Source organism: Psammomys obesus, unplaced genomic scaffold, assembly GCF_907164565.1.
Source record: "Psammomys obesus unplaced genomic scaffold, mPsaObe1.curated_primary_1811, whole genome shotgun sequence".
Classification (NCBI taxonomy): Eukaryota; Metazoa; Chordata; class Mammalia; order Rodentia; family Muridae; genus Psammomys; species Psammomys obesus.
Genome location: NW_026596046.1, coordinates 19,411,222 through 19,434,864, shown reverse-complemented (window position 1 = coordinate 19,434,864; position 23,643 = coordinate 19,411,222). Strand labels below are relative to the sequence as shown.

At 40.2% G+C, this 23,643-nt stretch overlaps 1 protein-coding gene across 2 annotated transcripts in view; it reads left to right on the top strand.

Moving 5' to 3' along the window:
- The first annotated feature begins 170 nt into the window (after window positions 1-170).
- The window catches only part of Cpeb1 (cytoplasmic polyadenylation element binding protein 1), a 56,981-nt gene continuing 33,508 nt past the window's right edge, over window positions 171-23,643 (top strand). For both annotated transcript variants that reach the window (XM_055623463.1, XM_055623462.1), the window contains exons 1-2: window positions 171-421; window positions 18,529-18,703. In XM_055623463.1, the coding sequence (XP_055479438.1) occupies window positions 374-421; window positions 18,529-18,703 (223 nt within the window). In that variant the 5' untranslated portion in view covers window positions 171-373. The remainder of the gene's footprint in view (window positions 422-18,528; window positions 18,704-23,643) is intronic.

Sequence of the window (23,643 nt, the reverse complement as noted above, 5' to 3'; positions counted from 1 at the left end):
CGGGGGCGGGCGCTCGGGCTGGGGCCGCGCTCGGGGCCGCGCGCCACGACGGCGCCGCCGACATGGCCCCTTTAAAGCCGAGGAGTCGGGCCCGTCGTGCGGGCCGCGCGCTCTCCCGGCCTGGGGAAGTCACGTGGCTTCACACGTTCCAGTGCATCTGGAGCCCGCGCCCCGAGGCCGGAGCGGGCCGGGAGAGGTCGCGCGTGCCCGCCTGGGAGCGGGCTTCGAGGGCTCGGCCCGGGAGCCTCGCGGGGGCCGGGGGCGCGGGCCCGGAGGAGGAGCCGAGCAGCCCGCGAGGGGGCGCAGGCGTGGAGCCCGCCGGGCCTCGGGCGGCGTCCGCTCTCCTCACTCCGCGGCCTGGCGGGAGGCGCTCATGTGGCCCCTCGGGCGTGTCTCCGCTTTTCGCAGCCGGCAAGGCCAGGTGCCCAGACTTGGGGGGCGTGTCGGGGTGCAGAGGGGTTCGCGCGGCCCCCGGCCCCGGCCTCAGCCTTCGGGGGGCGGGGAGCCGTGCCCGGGCGGGGAGGGCTGACAGGTCGCCTCCCTGGGGCCTAGACGCCACCCGGGGGGGAGGCCCGTGCCTGCTCCAGCTTCCCTGAGGCGAGGGGCCCCGGGCCTGGAGCGCGTGCCCTTGCCTGTCCGGCCTGTTGCTCGGGCCCTTTCCAGCCGCGTGGGGTTGCTCTGCGGTCCCGGGAGCTCCCGGTGTCGAGCCTGGCGTTCGGGGCCGTGCAAGGCCCCGGTCTGTGCAGGTGGCCCTCGACACCAGAGAGCGTGGAGCGCCCGGGCTCCGCGGAGCGGCCCCTTGCGCCTTGCGGGCGGTACCCCCCACGGTAACCTGCCCTCGCACAGAATTCAGCGAGTGGAAAAAGTCCAAGCGCCCAGACACCCGGAATAGCCCGGGGCCGTCCGCCTCAGGCCTCCCCATCCCCCACCGCGTCCTCCAGGCCGGCTCTGCTGAACGCATTTCTCTGGCAACTGCTTCCTTTGGTCTCCCTGGCTACCGTGCTGCCTCCCCACTCTCTCTTCTGGCACCTGGGTAAACTGCTGGTCTGCGTCATTGGCTGGGGCCAAGGCAGGTGGATCGAGTTGAGTGCTCTGGAAAGGCACACATGGACCAGCTTTCTCCTGGCCACCTCTTAGGTGATTCGGTCCACACGTACCAGCGAGGCTTTGCTGAAGAGAGTTTGCACTTCCACACGCTCCAGTTCTGTTTGAGTGTGTTGAACTCAGTATTACACGCTGTGTTTAAAAAGGAAAAAGAAAGAAAGAAATAGCGCAGGCAAAACAAAATCTCAGAAATACAGCTGGTGATTGTTTTCCGGTGTGTAGGAAAGGATGGACCGCTGACTTCTCATGCGCACTGGGGCTCCAGCCCGTCAGGCGCTCCTGAAGACAGTGTTGTTCAGGATTCATCACTGATCATTCCTCTTAAGAGCGTGCCTGGAACTCACAGGGCATTTTCTGTAGCGTTTACCATCCCCACCCCCCAATTCTCACAGTTATCTAAAGTTGAGTCATTTGGCACTGCATGCTCTGTTTATAGAAAGTTGACAATTGTAGGGGCAAGTCAGCCTTGTAGCATAAAAGCACTTGGTCTTCTCCCAATGATTGTTTTACGGACAACTTCCCTGGCAGAGGCCCCCCAGTGTGGAAGAGAAGCTGTGTCAGCCTGTGTAGCCGACAGGAGTTAGAGAGCTGACACATGCAGTTAATGATCATGGGGGCATTTGCAGTTAGGAATGGTTCTGGGGTCCTTTCAGTACAGTTACACTGCTATGGCACACTTAAGTGTTCCTGAAGCAGAAAGTGGAGGAGAAAGATGAAGTTGTACGTTTTTAAGCACACCAAACTTGTTAACAAGGAGCTGTTGATAATGGCTGCCTCAATAAGTATTTGCATTAGGCACAACTGACTCGTCTTTAAAATCCTTAAGTTGGGTTATAAACACAAATTAAACCAAGGTAAAGTAAATGAGTTGAAGAGGAGAGACAAATAGTCCCCATTGACCCAAACTGTATATGTATATGCCTCTCTAAAGGAAGCAGTTGTTAGTGACTATTGAGAAACAAAACTGCCCCCAGAGTTGATGGACCTTTGACACGCCCCCCCGCCATTTTGATGACGCCCTGACTTTTAAGTGCAGCAATAAAAAGTTATACTGTTTGGGCCAAATACAACATCTTTAATGTTGGATTCAACCTGAGGACTTGTTTGGAGTCAGTCTATAGATAGCCCTATAATACAGAGTTCCCTGTTTTGCAGTTGAGGCTCGTATATCAAGCTATTAAGTGATGGAATCGGATCCTGTGTCTTTTTGTTGATTTATCCCAACCTATTATCTGTTGAGTGCCTTGGAATGTCAAGGATGAAAAGGTTATTGGTGAAGGATGATGTAGAGAAAAGGGTGGTCTCTGACCTGGTGCTATTTTTACAGATATCTATAGTGATAGGAATCTCCTGTTGCAGTAGAAGTCCGTATAGGTCTTCTGAGCATTAGTGCTTGGAAGGAGTGTACTGTGTCTACTACTGTTCAGTCAAGTGTCAGAGCTGTTGGTCCCAAGAGCCTGAGGTCTGGAGAAAGGCTCCTCCCACTATGGGGCTGACCCTTCCAACCTTCTGTACAAAAGACTTTCATTTCTACCATAGATAAAATTTCAGTAATTTTTCCTCAGGTAAGGCAGATTTGAAATATAATTGGTTTTTAATTTTTTATTATATTTTTAATAATTGTATGTTGGAAGTTGTGTGCATGTCAGAGCATGCATGTGTGGGGAGATCCGAAAACAACTTGCAGGAGTCAGTTCTGTCCTTTCAGCGCAGGATCCTAGGGTAGGGTTCAGGCTCTGTTGAGCCATCTTTCAAGCCCTGAAATTTTATATAATTGTTTTAGGACTGATAAAAGTAGGATGGTGCTTAATTTCACTTTTTTTTTTTTTCCAAGACAGGGTTTCTCTGTGGAGCCTTGGCTATCCTGGACCCACTTTGTAGACCAGGCTGGCCTCAAACTCACAGAGGTCCACCTGCCTCTGCCTCCCAGAATGCTGAGATCACAGGCATGTGCCACTGTGTCCCACTCACCTTTTCTGTCTTAACTTCTCTAGTGATGTCTCTTAGATTTCTAAGAATAGTTAATAAGACTATTAAAATTGTTATGACCCAAGGGGCTGGAGAGATGGCTCAGAGGTTGAGAGCACTGGCTGCTCTTCCAGAGGACCCAGGTTCAACTCCCAGCACCCACATGGCAGCTCACAACGGTCTGTAACTTCAGTTCCAGAGGTCCTGACACCCTAACACAGATATGTGTGTAGGCCAGACACCTAAATGCACATTAAAAAAACAAAACAAAACAAAAAATGAACAGTATTAGCTTACAGGTTTAAAAAAAAAGAAAAAAAAGATTGTTATGACCCTTTCCCTTCCCCCTCCCTCTCCTTCCCTATTCTCTTCCCCTCTTTCTTTCCTCCCTTTCTCTGTCCCCTTTCTGCAGGATTTCCTTATATGACCTTAGGCTGCCCCTGAACTCCCAACTCATCTATAGGAGCCTCCTCCTGAATAATAAAGCCAGGATTGGGTTGGGCTGTTTTGTTTTTCTGTTGGTGGTGGTAGGGTTTTTTGTTTGTGTGTGTTTGCCTGTGTGTGTGAAATTGTAAAATCATGAAGGATCATCTCTTAGGGTACAAAAAGACTCTGACCCAGACTTAGAATGTTAGAGGTTAGGAGGGTATAGAGGGAACATGAAGTTCTGTATCTTTCCCTTAAAGCTTTAAAAAGGCTTTAAAGGAGGAATGTGTACATTTAAAGCCTTTGGCAAGTGGCTTTTTATGTGGGAGCACAAGCTCTAATACAAACAAGGTCGATTCTTTACCCATTGCCTGGAAAATGTTTTAATAAAGATAGGAACTTCAAAATGTTACCTGGCTTCAACCTCTCTAACATCCTTTAGCAGCCAGGAAGTCAAGTCTGAGTTCAGTATTGGCAGATGAGAGAAGTAGAAAGCAGTGGGTGAGTCTGGAGTGTCTATGCGGAAGTTCTTTCTTTGTAGAGTCTGTTGTATTGCTGAATGCAGTGTGTGTACACTTCAGTCACTTATATGAGGTCCCTGAGATAATTGACCTAAAATTACATTCATTTAAGGGACAAATTCATTAGTGAATTTGTAATTCTAGTTAAATTTGGGCAGGACTGTCTAACCAACCCAGATACTAATGTTTAGACTCCTAGCTTCAGTAGCTAGTAATGGAAACAATAAAAGAATCAGGATCAAGTAACAGTTTTTTTTTTCTGCTTTGGAAGAGCTGTGCTAATCTTGTCTGTAAATCTGCTTTTTCTAATCTAAACTGAACTGATGCTGGGTAAAATTTGACCCAAAGCTCCTGGGACAAAGGAGTAGAAGTGGGGTTGTACATAGAAAATAGGGTGAGGCAGTTACACAGATAATTTGGGCTTTTATATGTTGGGTTTACAACCGAGAAGTATTGATTGTACCCTTTCAATGTTCATTAAACCCCTGGATGCTTCTAACTCCACCTCCTTTGCTCCCCATGTTGCAGCTCTGGAAATGCCCTTTGTTTTCCCTGCCAATGTTTGTATTCTGTTTCAGTTAAAAGCTGCTTATGAAATGAGATCCCAACTGCTGAAAGGTCTTATGTTGAAGATAGGACCACCAAGTATTAGGCACTTCTCAATTGCAGTGCACAGGCTGAAAAGATCTACCTAAAAGATAAATAATAAGTGTAATATTCTATATTTTACACTGTGGGTGTGGGTGTGCTGGAGGACAACTTGGAGGAAGTCAGTTCTGTCCTTTCACCATGTAGATTTCAGGTTTTAAAACATAGGTGTCAGATTTGGTGACAAGTGCCTTTATCTACCTAGCCCTCTCACATTTTTATAGGAAGGTATTTGACTTTTCATGAGAAGTTGGTATTCACATTTAATTTTTTTAAATGACATTATAGATGTAAGTTTGAAATTTTTGTTACAGTGATTACATTACTGCCTTAATCTTTGGTTTATTTTTAGGTAACAGTGTAGGGGTGTTCCCGATCCTGAATAGTTTAGATGAACACTTGGGTATGGGTTGCCTTTGAATTCAGCTTCATTTCTTTTGAGTACTTCTTTATGGGTTAAATATCTCTTTCTTAAAAAAGAAAAATTTATGATTTTGCCTGGATGTATGTATGTGCATCGTGTGTTTCCATGAATGCTTCTTAGTCCTGATGGATTATTGGGAACTGAATGTAGGTCCTCTGTAAGGACAGCAGAAATGTTCTTAACCACTAAGCCATTTCTGCCTCCAGTAGCTCTTCAGAGTACAGTGAGTTAACACTTTTGTTTTTATTTTTAAGGCATTTTGTGCTGACTTCCCTTGAGGTAATTGGAGAATCCCCAGAAGGTTAGGTCTAATATTTGATTTGTGAGCTAAAAATGGCTTCACTGTTGATTTGAGGAGTAACTAGACTAATAATGTTACTGGTCTCTCTATTCTTCACCAGCATGATATGCTGGTATGATACCATCTGAATGGATTCAGCACAGATACCTGCAATCTTCTTTGATAAAAAGTTGTGAAAATAGCCTTCCTCTTTGGAAGAGAGATGTGTATGAAGGGGCTGTCTTTTTTTTTTAATTACAATTTATTCATTTGTATCCCAGTTATAGTCCCCTCCCAATTCTGCCCTCTCCCTTCCTCTTCTCCTCCCCCATCCACTGATAGGGGGTCACTGATAGAGGTCCTTCTCCCCTTCCATCTGACCCTAGGATATCAGGTTTCATCAGGACTGGTGCATTGTCTTTCTCTGTGGCCTAGACAGGCTGTTCTCACCTCAAGGGGAGGTGATCAAAGAGCCAGCCCCTGTTCCCCTTACTAGGGTACCCACTTGGAGACTGAGCTGCCATGGGCTATATCTGTGCGGGGCTTCTAAGTTATCTCCATGCATAGTCCTTGGTTGGAGTATCAGTCTCACAAAAGACCCCTGGGGAAGGGGCTGTCTTTTTGACACAACACTTCATGCTCGTGCACCTGTGCACCCTGCAGTTTAGTTGGTGCTTTGGATTTGGGCTCTGATACCATCTGCCTTCTGATTTGGCCCTTTCTCCTGAGGATTTATTCTTCTCATTATTACCATTATTATTATAGCTGTAATTTTGGAAGTGTTTTAAAGATCAAAACACATTAGAGACCGTTTTCCCAGGTAAAATTAGGAGTTGACACCAAGCCCAGGTTATAAGTTCTTACTGTCTTAATAGACAAAGGAAAAAAAGGGTTTAGAATGAAAACAATTATTTTTAATTATTTTTGATTGTTTTAATTTTATGCATTCATATAGCTAGAACTGGAACTCATTTTCAGGCTCAGTTCCTTCTAGAATCCTTAACACCTTGACCCTCTGCTATGTTGATTTTATTTTACTTAAAATTTCTGCTTAACATCTAAGATTAAAGCTTCCTACTTTTTCAATCTGATCAAATTAGTCTCGGCATTTACAGGCTTCCTTTTTATTTTTCCATCCGCTGTATTCCTTATGGTTGGCTCATTCGGGGAGCAATGAATTTCCATAGCTGTACCCACTTATCTCTGTGACCAAGTTTTAGGATGGTTTTACTGCTATTTATTCTCAAGATCTAGGCATCGATCTGTCTGATGTGTGTTAAATGTAGCAGGCTGTGTGTGTGTGCGTGTGTGTGTGCACGCGCTTGTGTGTGTGTACGTGTACTAGAGGTCTACCGCTGGCGTCTTTACTCGTTTTCCATCTTACAGGCAAGGTCTCACTGAACCTGGACCTCACCAGTTCAGCTAGGCTGGTTGACGGGGTTTCAGGGACCCAGCTGTCTGGGCCTCCTTTAGGATTTTATCTTCATGCTTGTGTAGCAAGCAGAGTACCAACAGAGACATTTTTCCAGCTTCAGGCTTACAAGTCTAAAACAATTAGTTTATTCCCTTTGCTCTTCTAGTATAGCTAGTTTAATCCTATTCCTTTACCCAATTAGCCTACATTTTTTCCAACTATATCTGAGACTCTTGGGTAGTGGTTGTCAGTCTTCCTAATGTTGAGACTAATACAGTTCCTCATGTTGTGGTTAACCTGAACCATAAAATTATTTTTGTTGCTACAGCATAACTGTAATTTTGCTGCTGTTGTGAATTGTAAATATCTGATATTTCTGATGGCCTGAGGTGACCCGTGTGAAGTGTGACCCAAGGTTGAGAACTGACGCTCTAGTGGCATCTTACAGGCAAGACTGTGTTTGCCTGTTGGCTCTTTCTGTTTCCTATCACACTTGGGTTTGTTGCAGAAAGATGCTGGAGAAGTTCAGTGTTGGAAGTGATGGAAACTTCCTTGAGTCTTGATATAATTGTATACCTTATGTTTCCCGTGGCCCTTAAATGCTTCCACTCCATTACCTTGCATGAATATTTTCAGTCTGCTTTTTCCACCATCCTTCTCAGCTGTTGTGTAGTCATACCTGTTACTTTTATGGTGCTCTGTTTCACTAGTGTTACTCTTCTTCCTAGACATATCTCCCTGGTCCTTGGTCTTAAGTGGATTGTTCTGGATGAGAATGTTTTCATGAATCCTTCCTGCCTTTACCCTCTCAAGATAAGAGTTTAGGCATCAGTCTTTTCTGTTGTCACTGTCAAAGCTCTTAGTCATTTAGTCACTTCAGAATTTGGGGTTTTAAATTTGGATTAAAAACAATTCCACATGAACAAAAAACAGAGCTGATGTAGTATGACACTTGGGAATCCGAATGTTTCCAATATTTTGCTTCTTTCTTATCATGTACCAAGGGCCACTTTCAGAATAAATAAGAAAGCCCCAGATTTCAGGGAGTCAATAGTCTAATGGGAACATTGGCACACAAACAAGTTATCTGCTATATTTTAAGTAAAAGTAAATATACACAGAAATAACGTAAGTGGTAGGTATGTAAAAAATTAAAGGCTTTTCCGAAACAAGCTTAGAGAGGAAGGCGTGATATGTTCACAAGGAATAATGTGTTTTCATCTAGGCAGCATGGAATAGAAGGTGCCTTTTCTAGAACTACTAGTACCATATCATTAAAATTTTAATTCGGAAGTGTAACCTCTTCAGACAAAGGGATATACAGGAGAAGCAAATGTATCTGACTATAAAAAGGCGTGCATAAAAATAGGTAACAGCAAGGTATGGAAGACAGCTCAGCAGGTAGAAGTACTTTACATTAAGCCAGATGACCTGAGTTTGATCCCTGGGACCCACCCAGTAGAGGGAGAAAATCAGTTCCCAAGAATTATTTTCTGACCCTTACACATGTGCCCCAGACACACACACACAGAGAAAGGTGTAATATTTGTAAGTGTAGTCACAAAAATGTTAGTGTGAATATTAAGATCTGAATAACAGGAGACAACGATAACCTCAACAATTAGTTGTTGGTGGTCAGATATCCCCGAGACCATGCTCAGGTGAGGTCATTCACGAGGAGGCTGTGTAGTGATCAGACAGTAGTTTGTACCAGTGGCTATGACTTGTTACAGCCAAAAGATAACAGAAAACAACCATGAGTGCCAGAGGATAGCAGTACTGTTTACGTGTGATTAATTCCATCTGTTAACATGCAGACATTTTATATTCCTGGTATATGCTAGTAATTATACCTACTTAGGAGATTGAGGCAGGCCAGTCTGGACACTGTAGACTCCTTTGCCAAAAAAAAAAAAAAAAAAAAAAAATTGTAAAATTTTTCTACTACTGTAGGTCAGTAGTAGAGCACTTTGAAGTCACAGGCCGTAGGCTTAGTCCCAGTGCTGGAATAATAATGAAAAAGACAGGTTTCCTAGGCATGGGGTCATATGCCTTTAATCCCATCACTTGGAAGGCAAAAGGAGGTGGAACTTTGAGTTCTAGGTTAGCCTGGTCAACATAGCAGGCTTCCTGAAGCTACATAGTGAAGCCCTTTCTAAAAAAAATAATAATAAACCAAAAATAATAAAAAAAATTAAATAAGAAAGCCAGACCCCAGAGAACAACATTACCTGTTCCATGTCTCCATTTATAAGAAGTCCAAAAAAGACAAAACTGGGCTAGGATATAACCTAGTTGGTAGAGTGCTTGCCTATCATGCATAAGCTGTCCTGTGTTTTGATTCCTAGCACTGCACAACATTGAGAGTAGTGGTTAATGCCTGTAATCTCAGGAATTGGGAAGTATAGGTAGGAAAATCAGAATTTCAAGGTCACCCTAGGCTACATAGCCAATTTGAGACCAGCTTGGAATACTTGAGATCCTGACTCAAAAATCACAAGTAAACAAATGAACAAGCCAAATTGGTGACAACCAAAACTAACTCGAGGCCATTGATAAAACCTTGTCCCAAACAACATGGGCGCCTTCTGAAGAACAGGAGGGTTAAGAACCCTTTTCCCCACAGCTTATGTACAGGTATGCAAACACAGTTGTGAACAGTAAGCCCTTGGGAATGGGCTGACAAACATGGAGGGTAGAGAATGGGAAGGCACATATGAAAACTTACAGCATAGAAGCGCTTTTATTTTGGTGTGTTGTGGTACTCATATATAAATACGTCAACATTTATTAAGTTGTGTGCTTATTTCTCATACCTTTTACTGGGTGTGTGTTATCTTTCAATTAAAATAATTTTTAAAAAGAAATCTAAGGTGATTACTAAGATGAAGAGATTTTTTTTAAGGTTATGGTTAAGGAATTTGGTCTTTATGACAGAAATTCCCAGTGCTGGGGATGTAAACCCTGTAAGTGACCAGAGTCAAGCGTTTCATAGTTCTAAGACACCACAGACTTATTTTCCTTTCGAGACAGACTCTCATAGCCCAAGTTGATCAAAACTTACTGTATAGTTCAGGTTGGCTTCAAACTTGTGACTCTCCCACGTCAGCCTCCCAAGTGATTACAGGCATGTGCCCTACACTTGGTCCCATCAGTTGCTTTTACACTGTGTTTGTGTTTGCTGTGATGGAATCATGGCAGTGCTGTTAAATTGTGGCATACATCATTGTATTATCTATACAGTACCCCCAAGTCAGTTTCACATAACAAACGTTTTTAGGATGCAATAAAAAATCAAGCTAATTCTTAAGGGTGTAGTGTGGCAAGTGGGACGCTGGTGGAAAATACTGTTTCATACCCAAGTAGAGTGGTTTCAAAGTATTTCTATGATCTTATGTCAATAAAAGCACATCCCTTGCTTGAAAGAACACTAATAAACTGTGGTTGTTCAGCTTGGGGTATTTGTTAGACAGATTTTTTAAATGAACTAAATGTGTCAGTCTCTCCATCAGAAAATGACTGACAGTGTGTGTTTGTTGCCAGTGATAAAATTTGAGCTCAGAAGAAATTAGAAATTTGGAAAATATTTGACACTATATATCATATACTTAAAAGACTCCTGATGTCAAGAAGTATGTCAGCATTTACAATATCTGACTACTTCAGTGCACCATTATTTTCCACGTGACTGACATATAGTATTATAAAGTCAGAAGGGGGTATTTTAAAAGTCCATCCAAAATTTGAGTTGGACTTAGGAATTTTAGTCTAACAGTATCTGAATATATGACTGCATATACTTTGGTCTGCCATGCTGTTTTTAACTTGTAAGAAGTTAATGCTTATGAGGAACTAATCTGAAACTAGATTTTCTTAATATAATTCAAAATAATACATGTCAACAGATTAAACAGGGAATCAGATACAGTGTACTCAGCTTCTACTAAATTAACTAAAGTTGGGATAGGTCTGGAGAGATGGCTTAACAGTTAAGAACATTTGTTGCTCTTGACGAGGACCTAGGTTTGGTTCTTAGCACCTACATGGTGGCTAATTGTTCATACCTCCAGTTCCAGGAGTACTTTAAAGTGTTAATTTAAAAAAGAAAGAAAGCCCCCCCCCAAATTGACACAATTTAATTACAGCAGCAATGGCACAAAAAGGTTTTAATGAGAAAATAATGAAAGGTAGATCTATCTGCGTACAAGCTCTGAAGATCCATCCCTAGGAATGTTAGGAGTATAAAGAATTCTGAGACTGAAATGTTTGAAAACTTTATTCCTATGCAAGAGATTTTCCTATTTGTATTTTTCAAAAATCTATTAATGGGAACATACAGAAAGAAAATACCCTGAAAGGTTCAAGAATCGCCTATTGGATTTGATAGAGCACACTGAACTAAGCAAAAGACATCATGTCTGTGGTGGTTTGAATAAGAATAGGCTGTATAGGTTCATATATTTGAATGCTTAGTTACTAGGGAGTGGCACTATTTGAGAAGGATTAGGAGGTGTAGCTTTGTTAGAGGAAAGTGTGTCACTGAGGGTGGGTTTTGAGGTTTCAAAAGCCCATGCCAGGCCCAGTCTCTTTTGCTTGAGGGTCAGGCTGTAACTCAATTACTGCTCCAGCACTATGATGATAATATACTAAACCTCTGGAACTGTAAGCAAGCCCCCAAGTAAACATTTTCTTTTGTAAGAGTTGCTTTGGTCATGGTGTCTCTTCATAGCAATAAAATAGTGACTAAAACACTCCATAACATGTTGGGAAGGACAGTGGCATCTGATGCTTAATTTTAAGGATTAAAGAGATGAGCAAAGGTAGAGATGAGATGGGAGAGGTAGTAGGTTTCTCTATAGAACAGCTATAGGAAAACTACAAGAGGGGAGTGTGAGGCTAAGGAACAGTCTAAACATTGAAGAGAGTTGATCCTGTTCACAGAAAAGAGGAATGTGTGACAGGAATTAACTATCACGAGGTCCCAAGGATGTGAGGAAAGATGGGTGTGAAAACTGCTCTTAGATAGAGTTCACATTTTTTTTGGTAACAGGAGAAAAAAGTAATAAGAGATATGCCAAATTAGGACATGAATAGGATCTAGATGACTAGTTGTCTAGAGACTTCAGTATCTTTTTGACAATGAATTTTGAGATGGTCATTCTTACAAATGAAAAAGTATGCTTAGCTAAATTGAAAATCTTGGTCAACATCACCCAGTTAATAGAGCACTAGGATTAAAAATTGAGATCCCAGACTTCAGATTTTCTTTTCCATTTTTTATTTTTTATTTTATTTACTTTGGTGTTCTACCTCCTTGTATGTGTAATTCCCCAGGAACTGGAGTTACAGACAGTTGTGAGCTGCCATATGGGTGCTTGGAATTGAACCCAGGTCCTTTGGAAGAGCAGCTAGTGCTTTTAAACTGAGACAGCTCTCCAGTCCTCCCTTTCCCTTCTTTTTACATCAGGCAGCTTGAGAAACACTGGAGAGGAGATAGAGACCAGTTCAGGAAACAACTTTGACATAACTTGGGAGCCTGGGAGTTTTGTTTTAGGAATTCTCTGTGGACAAAACTTAAAACCCAGATCTTGAGTAGTCGTGAACTTTGACAGAAGACAATGAGTGAGTGAATATCCAGCTGTTTCTAAAACATCAGAAAAGAATCATTACTATTTATATAAGTATAATTAAAATGGCAAAAGTACCCATGACAGAAGTGTAATATGGATCTAGCTTTCTTACAGTATCTGTATTAAGAGCTTGAAAAAACAGCTCTTAATGTTGGGTACTGCTGCAGAGTTATAGATAGAGGTAGTGGAGAACCTTACAGTTTATCAAATTGGAGTGTTAGTGATGCCTACAGTTAATAGTGACTAGTATGTGCTACTATAGTTACAGTAGTCATGTGCTATCAACTACTTCTGAGCAATTTTGGTATTAAATATTCCCTTTTGGGGTTTGGGGAGATGTCTCAGCAATTACTCTGCCCCTTGCAGAGAAACCAAGTTGAGTTCCCAGCTCACAACTGTATGTAACTTCAGCTCTGGTAGATCAACAACTTCTGGCCTGCATGGGCAGCAACATTTATGTACATATACAACCACATAAACACACGCACAAACATGATTTAAAACTGAAATGACTCCCTTATGTTTTTCATAAGTGTATTCTGTACTGTTTCCTTTTCAGATTGGCAATAGAATCAATGAAACTGGGTTTTTGGTAGATATAACCTGTGGAAACATAAAAACAACCAGAGGAGGAAGAACCAGGAGAAAGTGGTTGCTGAATTCAGTAGAGTAGTTGAGGATGGGATTCCCCCCACCAAAAGCTAAGAAAGACTTGTTTGTTGTTGGTAACTATGAAGTCATTGATTTAGGAGCTATATATTGTTAATTTTCTTGGGGCGGGATGTTGTCCATGTTAAAGATTGAAAGGAGTTAAATACTGGTTGGTCGTAAGTCAGAAGAAATGGGCAGTAGATTGAGGAGGATGCTTTAGGGTAGAAGAGCCTTGAACATACTTAATACAATACAGAGAAAGACATTGTAGAAATGATGGAAGATCATGAAGAAGAGGGCAAGGGTCTCTTGTGTCTGTTAAAGGATTCACTTTCTCTTTCTGATGTGGTAGCCTTTATTCCTGGTGGTACATACTGCTTAGTTCTTGTTGGAGCATTTCTTTCCTCGAGTGTACTCTGTTTTTATCTCCCAACACTATTTTCTTCCTATATTATGTTTTTTCTGATGTCTGCTTATTGAAACTGCATTTTCATTTTTCCTTAACTTAGAAGTTTTCATTGTGAAACCACTCCTGACACTCTGATTGTTTTCTTTCTTGAGCCTTTTGTGTTCTTTGTTTTCCTAACTCAATTTACTCATCCCATTTAATGAATTCTTCTGAAGCATTGACTGTTTTATCTATTTCTGTGATCTCAATTTCTAACAAAAAGTTTTTTGGTATTCATGAAATATTAGATTGAGCTGTGTGAAATTGCTATTTTCTTGGTTAAAATGATGTATATTATTACTAATTTCATTTGTACCAAACTAATAAATTTTATTCATTATATATTTGCATAGACTACTTAAAAGACTGGGGGGGATGGGTAAATAAATAAATTCTTTTCCTCCCTCTCTCTTCCCCAGTTTCATACATACATGTATGTGTATAAATAGTATGAAAACAATATTTATGTATACTATGTGTATGTGTGTATATATATATATATATATATATATATATGTAATTTTAAGTATATTTTCCCCACATACTCTTCTATCTTCTCCACATACTACTTTTTCTTGCCCTTTACCCTCTGCATACTTTCCTCTGTGTTTCATTCTTTTTGAGACAGTGTCTTACGGTGTAGCTGAGTATGGCCTTGAACCAATACTGCCCAGCCTCCTATGGACACTTAAAGCAAGCATAGAAGTGTAGCTACGTTTGCATTCTTTTGCAAGGAAAACATGCTCCTAATTTGTCATACCAAATGATTTTTTTCTGTGTGGTTATTTAAGACTGCTTAAGATCATAGTAAAAATTACATTCAAACTCTTGAATGTAAATGTTCAACTGTATATTTCGTATAAGTTTAAGGCAATTGCCAAAGTACATTTCTGTATAATGTTCTTGGGAGGCATCTAAGTAGCTTATTTTCTGTTACTTTGATTTAATATTTTTTAAAATGCCTGAATGTTCAAGACCAATGCTTTTAGCTAAAAATAATACAATCAAATGGAAAGGTTTTATTCTCAGAAAAAAAAAAAAAGTGTTTTAAGAAGGTTCTTTAAACTCCAATCCATGGACTCGAGCTTTAAAATACCCATTCAGAGGAGTGAACGGTGCATCCTTCAGACCAACTGGAACTCATTTTTCTTTATTTTTGACAGGGTTTCTCTATTAGGTAGGCCAGGCTGGTCTCAGACTAACGGAGATCTGCTTGCTTCTGCTTTCCAAGTGCGGCACTACCATACCCAGCAGGATATTTGATATGCAATTCCAAAGTTGTTACCGACAGGTTGAGAACCACCGAGATAGTCTATATGAAGTCAGTGGTACTCACTGTGGGAGTAGATATTTTAATTTTGAAAATGAAAAATAATGAATTCTTTCAATTGGTGTTTTTAAAAGGATCAGTCTATTCTATGGTGGATTAAAGTTGTATTATGTCTTAAGTATTTTAATTAAGCTTGTGAAGTCAAATGATTAAAAATGGGGACCTAAGCAGAGAATGGCCAGGGGTCATCAAACTTTAGCTTTTAAATACATTTTTTTTCTCATTTAATGAGCACATGGATCCTTTCTTCAAAGATCCCTGTATTGCTCTGACTCGTGGTGTAATAATGCTAGTACTGATAGTGTTAATTCACTCAGCACATAATTCGGTGCCAGGCACTGTGGTAAGTGCTGTATGTGTATTAATTCAGACCCCCCCCACATATGCCATAGTATTAAACTTTCATGTGTAATGTACACATGAGGAAAGTGGTAGGACTGTTTATTCTATCTAACAGTACTGGTTCACTTGCCTTCCACCCCCATGTGGTTATACATGGCAAACATTGCTATATTTACTGTTAATTTCAGCTATTTAGGATATAAATTGAACATCTTTCTTATTTTTATTCTAATTACATAGCCTCCTTAAATAAGACCTCTAATTTGTGCTGTATAAGAGAAGGAAGGAGGCATGCCATGTGACATTTGTCCAGTTTGGGAATATGAGGCAGAGTGGCTGGATAAATTCTTAAATTTGATTTTTTAAGGCTACTTGAAATAATGCACATTTTTGACCTTCCTCATGAGGAATGAATTTCTCTCATAAGGCCTCTCAAGGAATGAATTTCTCTCATAAGGCCTCTCAAGTCTGACTTGCATGTGTCCCCTAGACTCTTATTGAAGAGTCTAGGGGACATCTCTCTTGCAACTGATATCAGTCTATTTAAGACTTACAGTTAATCATCTTGCCTTCAGATGTGGCCAAGATACTGAAATTTTATTTATAGTGCTTGTTTTATAATAAACAAATTAGGGGGTTTTGCATTGTTAATTGGGCTTTAAAATTTTTGGTAATTTCTGATGTAGAAGATATTGTTAACTACTTAGTCTGGTGTCTGAGGTCTTTCTAGGTTCCTCTCTTGGGTACCTAACACTACCATACTGGAACACTTTTGATAATGCCACTCTGCTTTCTGTGTTCGTTAGACCTCCTCTTTTATCCAACTTCCAGCACATTCTCCTTCCAAGTCAGGCAGATTAAAGGACTGAATATGTTTACAAAATGCTTTTAGCTTGTGTTGTGGTAATTTACAACATAATCAGATCTTAGTTCCTTATCCAAACTTTCAAACTTCTTGTGATTGTCCCCTTGAGGTATTACCTATAGATACAGTTGATTAATGTTTATTAGGCAGTGAGTCTTACAACCTGCAAATTGTAAATGCATGCCTTTATGAAGTTCAAAGTAAAGTTAAACATCATCTTAGAAATATACAGTTGTGAAAAGACCTTATGAGTGGTATTGAATCAGTAGGGCTTAGCAAACAGAATTGAGTATTCTACTAGCCTTCAGAGGCTACAGAGGATATTTGTTTTCAAAACCTTGAAGGTAAGGTAGGATATGAATTTGTTCATTCAGTGCCATTCTATGGTTTGTAAACTGTAAGTGCATTTGATTTTTTTCTTATGATCACCCTGATTTTAGTAGGCTAGACAAAGTAACATGCTGTCCTGTTCTGATGAGAGAAGCTGTGAGTTAGTGGCAGTTTTCCTTACTTGTTCTGATGCCAAATTTTTTTTGAATGATTATCCTCCTTAAGCTGATTTTCCTTCTTAAAAAGTTAAGTCTGTCTGATAGGTGTGGAGTTTGATACTTGTGATTTCTTCACTTGGAAAGCTGAAACAGGAGAATAGCTTTTGGTATCTCCACTCTCCCTCCCTCCCTCCCCCAACTCCAGGCCACATAGTGAATTCTAGGCTAGCATTTGTCAAATAGCAGTTAAAGATAGGGCAATGGTAGAATTTCAGAGGGAAGGTGGGAATGTGAGAAGTTCAGAGTCATCCTCTGTGAGAACCTGTCTCAAAAGTAGAAAAAAAATCTGTCAACCAGTGTGTCACTGCTTAAAATGTGTGTGGCCTTGAGTGTAGAAAGTGAGGAAATTGAAGTGTGAAGAATGATACCAGCTAGGTAGCTGCCCTTAGTACTAATCAGTGGTGATACTTCAAATTTTCTAGAGAACACCAAAATAGTTTTTACACAGGGCTCAGTTCAAGACTGTAAATCCAAGAGTATTGTTTTTTCCAGCGATGCCTTCCACAGTGTTTCCTGCTAGTAAACAGATTGGTGTGCACTTCCTGTACCTGTGTTCTGTTTGGATGCTCTTGGTGCCATTCGTGTTGCCTACCACATCTCCTGCATTTTATCTTTAGTGTCTAGACAACTGCTGTATGCCAGATACTATGCTTTACAGTCATCCAAAAGCCAGCAGGTCATCTTTACCCATTTCACAGGGGGAAACTGAGACATAGGGTAGCATCACACAGCCAGTAAGTGATAGAGCATAAACTTCAAACAACCTAGCTGAGATAATGCATATCATAAAGTTAACCTTTCAGTGAACAGTTGTGTCTATAGGTATGTCTTTGTAGTACTAAGAATTGAACCTGGGGTCTTGAGCATACTAGACAATTGAACGAACTCTAAGCACTCTTTTCACTTTTTATTTTGAGGCAGTTTCACTAAATGAATTTCTGATCCTCCTGCCTCAACTTTTCCAAGTAGCTGGAATTACAGGTCTGGCCAGTGAGTTGTTTATTAACTATGTTTTAGTTTAGTTTAGTTTTAAAGCATGTGAGTGCTTTGCTTACAGGAATGCCCATGCACCATCTGCCTGACATGCCCACAGAGGCCAGAAGATGGGATCAGAGCCCCTCTGAGTTCATAGATGATTGGGAGCTGCGTGTGGGCACTGAGAATTGTATCTAAGTCCTGGGAGGAGCAACCAGTGTTCTTAAATGCTAAGCTGTCTCCCCAGCCCCAAGAAAATTTGAATAACCTATATTCAGTTCTGTGACCAATGTGTACATGTACACACATACACGCAAAAAAAATCAATTAAAAGAGAAAGAATGAATTTCAGTATGACATTTTAATACATTTACGCAATTTTCTCCATTATCGTCTCTTGTCCTCCTCACATTCCTGTTGACACTCTTCTTCTCAGTCTCCAATTTTGATACATTATTTTTCTATTCTGGTGGCCTAGTGAGTTTAGTACATAGGTGAGCATTTACAGGAGTGTGGGAAACTTACTGTGGCAACACCACTGATAAAAATGTCTCTCCCTCTCTTAACATGTTATCTTTTTGTGACTGGCTTCTTTAACATTTTCAAGGCTTACCTACATTGTGCTATATTAACGTGAAACAGTATTCCATAGTGTGGATATACTGAAGATTTGAACCAAGTCTGTATGGTTCTGAAGTTCATGCTGTTGCAACCATGTCATGTTAATTATTGTGTATGTGCTGCTAGATTAGGAGTTTCTTGATGAAATGTCTTTATACTGTAGGTAGTACTCACAATGTCCTGGGTACCTTTCCATAATAAACATTAATTTTGGTGTTTTGATATGTAGATAATAAATTGAAGTCCTAGTTATTTTTTTCTAATTCATGGTATTATTGAAAATAGCTTTCTGTATTATTATAGAAAACCTAAGCATGTTTTCTCTATGTCTAGGAAGAAAAACCAGGAAGGATAAAGGATTGCTGGAACAGCCAGGAAGTTCCTGCACTCTCTACATGTAGCAATGCCAATATCTTTCGAAGAATAAATGCCATTTTGGATGATTCTCTGGACTTCAGTAAAGTCTGCACAACACCTGTAAATCGAGGAATTCATGATCATTTGCCAGGTAATTAAGATTTGAAAATTGGGACGCACATGGTGTGTTGAGAACTGCAGCTAAGCAGTGCATGCTAGGAGGCTTCATTGGGAAGCCTATGGAGAACACACTGAGTCTATGGCAGTACTTGCCCATTTCATGGTTTACCTTATGGTTTGGAACCCCTTATGTGTGGAGACTGCCTGTGATTAAAATAAAGATACCTGTTTTGTGTAATGCACAAGAAGCGTTGAATTAAAAAGACTTAAAGTAACAGTATTTATATGTGGAATGAAGGGGGCGGGAAGTAGTAGGGGTGGTAGTGATGCAGACATACAATTTCAGCTCTTAGGAGATGGAGAAATGTAAGTTTGGGAACATCCTGGAGTATGTAGCCATTTCAAGGCCAGAATGAGATGGCATAGACCTTGTCTCAGAAACAGAAAACATAACCACCGATTGTTAGTCTGGGTTCTAGCCCCAGGACCACAAAGGAGTATAATGTGAGTCATGTTGCTAAAGATGTTTGGTAGCTGTTTAAATTATTGGGCTGGAAAGTACTTGCTGCTCTTATAGAAGACCTGGGCTTGGTTCCCAGACCAACATCAGGCGGCTCACAGCACCTGTAACTGCGGTTCTAGGGAATTTGACACCCTATCTGGTCCCTCAGGGAAGAGGCACACACGTGGTACCTATACATATATTTAATCATTCACATATATACATAAAAGTAAGTTTTTTAGAAAGTTAGATTTGAAATAAATTTAATATTTAGCTCAACATATAAAACGCTTCATTGTCAACATATAATCAGGTTCAGATCCACAGGATCTGAATGTGGATCTGATATTGTCAGGACTAGGGAAGAGTGGAAGCAGGATGGCTGTTAGGTCTGCTAGCTACCAGTCTAGCAGAAACCTGGGGTGGGGACATGCACATACACATACAAAACCAAAGCAAAACCGTGAGCTCCAGGTTCAGTAAAAGACCCTATGCTCAGAGGAATAAGGCCAAGAGTGATGAAAGGCAGAACACAGTTTACTAACATATTTTCATACTGAGTATAGGTTGACAAGGCATTTCAACTCTAACTTAAAAAAATTACTTTTGTGTGTATATTTGAGTGCTTAAATATATGTATATGTAGTTTTCCCGTATGTAGAAGACTACTGATCAGCAGGGGAGGGGAAAGCTCCTAAAGATAACTCTTGCCAAGAAAGTATGGATACCCTTGACAGTGTTTCATAATCTTTTGTGGGAGTTGCAAAGATGTTTTGAGAATATAGAGGAAATGTTTCGTTTGAGTCATTTTAGAAGAAAGAAAGCATCTTTTATTTTTTTTAGAATGGCCTTTGGAAAAAAAGAGCAACAGTTTCCCAGAATGACTGGCAAGTACTGTTCTTTAGTTATAAATTCTGTAATGTTTTTAAATTTGGTGTTGGAAATAATTCACATGAAGATGTCTATGAACGTTAAGTAGCTAAACATTTGGAGGAAAAACTCTTGAAGAATAGAACTGAAGGGCTTTGCAGTTAAGAGCACTTATTGCCCTTGCTGAGGACTCCAGGTCTGGCCCCTAGATGGTGGCTCACAACCTCTAAGTGCAGTTCCAAGGCCTTCTAAAGCCCTCTTCTGACTTCATCAGCACTGCACATAGGATGCATGCACTCAGGCATACACAAATATGCGTGAAATAAAATACATAAATAAATTTAAAAAGAATAAAACTGATGCTGGATGTGGTAGTGATCACCTATAACCTCAGCTCTTGGGAGGCTAGACAGGGGTATTGTCATGAGTTCAAGGCTAGCCTGAGTTACTGAATGAGGCCCTGTCTCAAATACAAAAATGAAAAAGGTGTCTGTAGAATTTATTTCTGTTAAATTGTACAGGAAGTTACAGAAGAAAGGGGTATTTGACAGTCTGGATGCTGCCTCTACCAATTTCTGAAGATATACATAAATAAAAACTTGGAGCTAACGAAGCTCTCCATTAACTTACAGTGAGTTTAAAATTCATGGAAGTTTCTTAAGTTTCTAATACGTGTTTTTTTACTCTCTAAGAAAACTGTGATTATATTTTCTAGTAAGGCTTGGGATAAGAGTATAACTTAGTGGTAGAGTGAGTGCTTAGTGTATACACAGCCTTGGGATTCTTAGTGGAAAAGAATAAAGAATGACCATCACCAGTGGCTTAAGCCTCAGTGAGTTGCTTCAGTCACACATAAAAACTTTCTAGTTGATAAACTATTCTTCAGTTGGTGCAAGGTTGTTGAATTGTCCTTTAGAATGGTGGTTCCAAAGCCATGAAGGTAATACACATTTTGTTTCAAAAGATTTCTCAAAACAAAACACTCCCATAGCATATATTCATTGTACTGGCTATTGTGGCATTTTCATATAAGTATTTGCTATATATTGGGCATATTTCTTTCCATACCTTCCCCCAGCCTTCTCTCCCCCATTAGTTCCTTTAATCCTCCTAGATAAACTGTTTCTAGTTCATGTCATATATGCATACGTGATTTGTATGTATCTGTACAAAATATAGGGTCTTTATATGAAATAAAAGATTTGTCTGACAGAGACTGGATTAATTCATTTAATATGTTTATCCTCAGTTGCATAAGTTTTCCTGCAGACAACATAACTTCATTCCTTATGACTGAAGAATTAGATTGTGTTTGCTGTTGGACACTTAGGTGGCTTTCTGACTTTGCTGCTATGGGCAGTGCTGCAATAAACATTGGTGTGCAGTAAATATCCAGAAGTAGTAGAGCTGGGGCATGGGGTAAATATATTTTTAGTTTTTTTTGGTTTTGAGGAACTGCTATATTTCTGTGTTGGCTATGTAATCTTATATTCCCACCAGCACTGTATAAGAGGTTACTTTTTGTTCACATTGCAGTTAGCATTTGTTGTTGGTATTTTTAATTTATTTTATTTTAAAATGTGTGTGTACACACACATTTATCAAATGCAGGTATTCATGGATGCCAGGGATGTTGGATCCCCCGGAGCTGAAGTTACAATGTAGTTGTGAGCTGCCAGATGTGGGTGCTAGGATGTTTCTGGTGCTGGGAAACAAACTCTGGTCTTAGAACAATAGCTTTTAACCCACGAGCTGTAGGTATTCTGATTTATTCTGCAGTGAATAAATTGACTGTCTAATGTTGTCTCTTGGTGAACATAAGTTGTTCATTTTAAGGTCATTCCAATTTATTGCTATTTATAGTTAGCATTTTCATTTTATAGTTAAACTTTGCCCTTTTCAAGGATATAATATTTGTGTGCTATCTTTGGAAAACTTTGATCTTTTAATTAATGATGTAAATGATACTTAAATTTCTCTTTTTAATTAATTTTTATTTTTTAATATTAATCACAGGGCATTTACTTTGTATCCCAGCCGTAGCCCCCTTCCTTATTCCCTCCCAATCCCAACCTCCCTCGTTCATCTCCTCCCTGTCCCTTTCCAAGTCCACTGCTAGGGGAGGTCCTTCTCCCCGATACTTAAATATCTTAAGATTTCTTTTTATTTATGTGCATGTGTGTTTGTGTGATTATATACCCTATGTGTATGCATAAGTGAAGAAGCCACAAGAGGGCATCAGGTCTCCTGGAGCTGAAAATAATGAGCAGTTAGTTGTGAACTGCCTATGAGTGATGGGAATCAAACTCTGATCTTTTTCAAGAGCAGGGAAAACTCTTAACCTCTGAACCTCTTTACATATCTGCCTGCATTTTTCTTATTTCTTAGTTGTTTGCTAGTATATAGGAAGATAAGCTTTTGTACATTGACACTGTAGTCAATAATGTTGTTAGGTTCACTTATAAATGCTAATATCTACTTCCTTATAGGGTGTTCCAGAGCTTCTATATATAATTACCTTGTCTGAGGATTATGATTATTTCAGATTTTTTTATTTTCCTTTTTTCTCGCTTGTAATCCAGGGTTAATTAGGAATGAGAATGTAAGCATTATTGTTTTACTTTGTAGTCTTGGGGAGGACTGATGAGTGTTGAGGGTTTGAGCATTTTACTAGTAGGTATACTGGAGCTTGTGGATATTCTTTAAGTGATTGAGGAAATTTTCAGTTTTCTGAGCAGGTTTTTAGAGAAAAATCATGAATTTGTTTTTGTTTTGTTTTCTTGAAGAGTCTTGCTATGTGTCCCTGGCTGGCTTGGAGCTGGCTGTGTAGCGCAGGCCGCCCTTGAGTTCATAGCATTCCTCTTGCTCTGCATAGGTCCCTCTCATGGCACAGGCTTCTCGGTAGACTGGTTGTTGGTTGGCCACTCCCACAAGGCCTGTGTTCCCTAGCACATCTTGCAGGCAGGACAGAGTGTAGGTCAAAGGTTTTGTGGCTGTGTTGGTGTCGCAGTCCCACCCCTGGAAGCCTTGCCTCGTTACAGAGGATGTCTGATACAGGTTCCGTATCCCTCATTACTAGGAATTCCTGTATATCTATTGAAATACTTGTAAAAGTTTAAATACAATATATATTTGATAATTTCATACAATATATTTGGATCTATTTATTTTCTATTCCTTCCACTACTTTCAGATCCACCCCTCAAATTTTTTGTGCAGTCTAAGGGTTTCATTTTGACATTTTTTGAAGGATTTCTATACTATATTTAAAAACACAAAATAAAAAAGGGATCCATCAACATTTTGATATTTCTTTTTTTTTAAAGGATTTATTTGTTTACCAGGTATACAGTGTTCTGCCTGCATGTACACCTGCACACCAGAACTCATTATAGATGGTTGTGAGCCACCATATGGTTGCTGGGAATTGAACTCAGGGCCTCTGGAAGAACAGCCAGTGCTCTTAACCTCTGAGCCATCTCTCCAGCCCCCCATTTTGATATTTCTATATATACATATAGTATACTTTGATCTTATTCACCCTCTCTGTCAGTCTTCCTTTTTCTCTTCTCACAATCCTAGCATTCTTTTGTGGTGGT